Source organism: Mesitornis unicolor, unplaced genomic scaffold (genome assembly GCF_000695765.1).
Source record: "Mesitornis unicolor isolate BGI_N332 unplaced genomic scaffold, ASM69576v1 scaffold9379, whole genome shotgun sequence".
NCBI classification, from domain to species: Eukaryota; Metazoa; Chordata; class Aves; order Mesitornithiformes; family Mesitornithidae; genus Mesitornis; species Mesitornis unicolor.
Genome location: NW_010205194.1, coordinates 18,686 through 21,688, shown reverse-complemented (window position 1 = coordinate 21,688; position 3,003 = coordinate 18,686). Strand labels below are relative to the sequence as shown.

The following is a 3,003-nucleotide window of genomic DNA, read 5'->3' as shown; positions in this document are numbered from 1 at the left end:
TTTTATTATTGAGTTCTCATGGTACAGCAAGCATGTCTAGGATGAGAGGGTAGAGTTGAAGAGGAGATGAACTGTCAGTCTGTCTTTAGTCTGGCATGGTGAGACACCTGCTCGGTCAGGCCTGCTTTGATAGAGTTTTTTACAGACTGCCTCATATGATCCTCCATCAAATTATCACTCATGGGCTTCAACACCTGTGGAATGAGAAACGTGCAAAAGAAACAAAAAAATGAGGTAACCAAGGAAAAGAAAATACAAAAACATACAAAGAGACGAGACTTGAAATAATGAAAACAACTTAGAATGCTGAAGTCTGACACAAAGTGGCATGAACTGAAAGAGAAATGAGTTTCGCTGCTACAGTAATGAGGTTAAATCAGTCACATGCTATGGACACAAGTGATACCCCTCCTATACAGCAGTATTTCACTGAATTCAAACCACTTTACAGTTCCTAGAAGATGGATGTGCAATTCCATACCCTATATGCAGCATCAGTCTGGTATGGTTACAGCATTTATGCAGACCGGCCCAGACGGTCCAGCTTATTGTCCTATATGTGTAAGTGTGAACACTTCAGATACAGAAAGAAAGTTAAAAATACTGGCTAGTTTTTCTTCTTGTTATTGTTGGATGAGAGTCGCTGTCGCGGCACTGATGTAAGAGCACGACGAATTGTTCGGCGTCTAAGAACTTCAAAGAGTTTGGAAAACACCTAAAACACGAATTCAGCTGTTAGGAAAAGCGGCTCTTAGAAGGCAGCAAAAAAAGTCAATCAAGTTCAGGGGAAAAAACAACAACTTATTGCCAGTAACTTCTCACCTTCCTGGGATTCCTCTGAAGCATAGAGGGAAAAGAAAGGCAGAGATCAGGAAAAAAATCAACAGCAAGAACATGGTACACAATCAGAGTGATTCAGACAGGACCTGCAGGTGCTTTGCACTGGTGAGGTGCAGCTGTAGCAACACCAGCAGCAGCTCTTTGGAGACCACCTTCCTCTAGCACACAACAGGCAAGCTCCTGCTAGCATAGGCCAAGTTCTCCACCTTCCAGGGAAGGTCAGCAGTCAAATCAAGCCTCATGCGCTCCAAGTATCCTATGGAGGCAGCTGCACCCCAAGTACTGCACAGAACTGACACCTTCCACCTTCCTTGCAGTGCTCTTCAGTCTCAAGCCCCAAAGCAAGAAGCTGTGGTGGTACAGGAGAGCCTCAATGTGAGTCACTAGTTAGGGGTCTAACTCTAAATTTAGTTCCCTGATGCTCATTTCACTCCTGTTATTAGAAATTCACTTTTTCCACTCCAGTGTAACTCAACCTAACCTGGTTGCTCAGAGAGGCCTAGTGTACCACTGCCTGGACTAGCCTTGAACAGAGCCACTTTCAGATGCGGAAGAGAGCCTCTAGATGGAAGGCTCCAGTTAGTTACTTGCTTGTGCCTTGTGGGACACTTTTTAATGCCATCCCAGGTAAGTTCAGCGAGCCCTTTATTTCTAGTGACAGCAGCACTGAAGTGTCTCCCTTCTGCTACTTGGAATGCAGCAAACACTACTTAGAAGAGTTAGTCAGGAATTCCCTACATTTGCTTTCCTGGCACAGCTGCATCAACCGGGTTCAGGCAGCAAAATCTCTGGACAGAAGGCTTTCTTCTCCTGCTTTAGCACTCTTACACTCATCTTTTCTTTCAGGAATTTGTCTGTCTGTAAAGTATTTCTTGCAACAGCTGCTGCACCAACTGAAGTTGTCACAGACAACACAAGCCTTCCTTAAGGAAGAAACTTGCTGTAGCAGAAACCTCTTGGAGCAGTTGCTGCAAGTCATCAGCCAGTTCAGTTCTCCCTGAGGTCTAACAAGCCCCACCCACGCTGTCACACCATCAGGTGAGCCAAGGGAGGGCAGTGTTTTGCCTTCCCCATTTCTTGCACAACCCAAGATGTTATCCACCACATCCACAGGGCAAGTTTATCACTTTAAACATACCTTTAAAGGCAGAATTACTTGCTCTGAAAAAGTAACAAGATTTTTAAAAGTCCCTCCACTTGTTATCCAAGCACCTAGCAAAGCCTTTAAGTAACACTTTTTTGATAATAACGCAAGCTTAATTAACATTCTTTGTGTGCAACATCTCTTAGTGAAGAGAGCAGTCACATTTCTGAGCTGATCTTCCCTTTGGCAGCACAAGCACCCTCCTTTAGATCTAGACCAGCTTTTCACTCACAGCAGTGAATGGAAACATTTGATATGCGTGCTCAAGAAAGGAAGATTTTGCATTAAAAACAGATACCAACCTGTTCCCATATAGCTTCAGCAATCTGATCAATGGCTGTTCCAACTTCTCTGAATTCCCCAGAGTACTTAACGTATGCCCAAGTACAAAACGATATAAGAGCCATCCCCAGCACGAGATTACACAGGGTAGCTATGGAGTTCATACCAAGGAACCCAGTCAGTCCTGAGGTTATATACATGGCAAACATGACTGCAAATAGAGTGGCAGGGGTACGAGCAGCATAAAAGATGTTTTTGCCATCGTTGTGCTTCACAAAGTTTGCATAGATCTCATCGATTTCCATTTCAAGCTGTTCCTGGTAGCGCCGGCAGAATTCCTCCCCGCCCATCTTCTTCACTGAGCGGAACTGCCTGACAGCCAACTCTCGGAAATCCTGGTGCTTCCGCTCAAGGTCCGATGGGGCAATGTAAGGCTTATCTCCCCCACAAATCTGTTATGTAGAGCAATCAGAAATGACGTTATCACACCCTGAGTATCTTCTGCTGTACAGAAAGCAAACCTCCTCCTCACTGCCCCCCTCTCAACCCAGCATCAGATTAACTCCTGCAGCCTTCTTGGCTCTGGACACTCCAGAGCCCTGTCTCACGAAGCAGCCAAAGGTACTTAGCATCATGGCACAGCAAGAGCCTTATCTGTCTGATCACATACGGAGCTGTAGCACTTGACTGAACTCATACTTACAGTTCCCTCTGGGCAAGCCCAGAAGGGCAGACAC

The 3,003-nt window shown here is 45.2% G+C and overlaps 1 protein-coding gene across 1 annotated transcript in view; it reads right to left on the bottom strand.

Annotated features, from left to right (window-relative positions):
- ATL2 (atlastin GTPase 2) overlaps positions 1-3,003 on the bottom strand; it is a gene marked incomplete at its 5' end in the record, with an annotated part of 17,419 nt that continues 14,416 nt past the window's right edge. Inside the window, 2 exons of the mRNA XM_010191322.1 lie at positions 1-194; positions 2,287-2,718. Of these exons, the coding sequence (XP_010189624.1) occupies positions 75-194; positions 2,287-2,718 (552 nt within the window). The remainder of the gene's footprint in view (positions 195-2,286; positions 2,719-3,003) is intronic.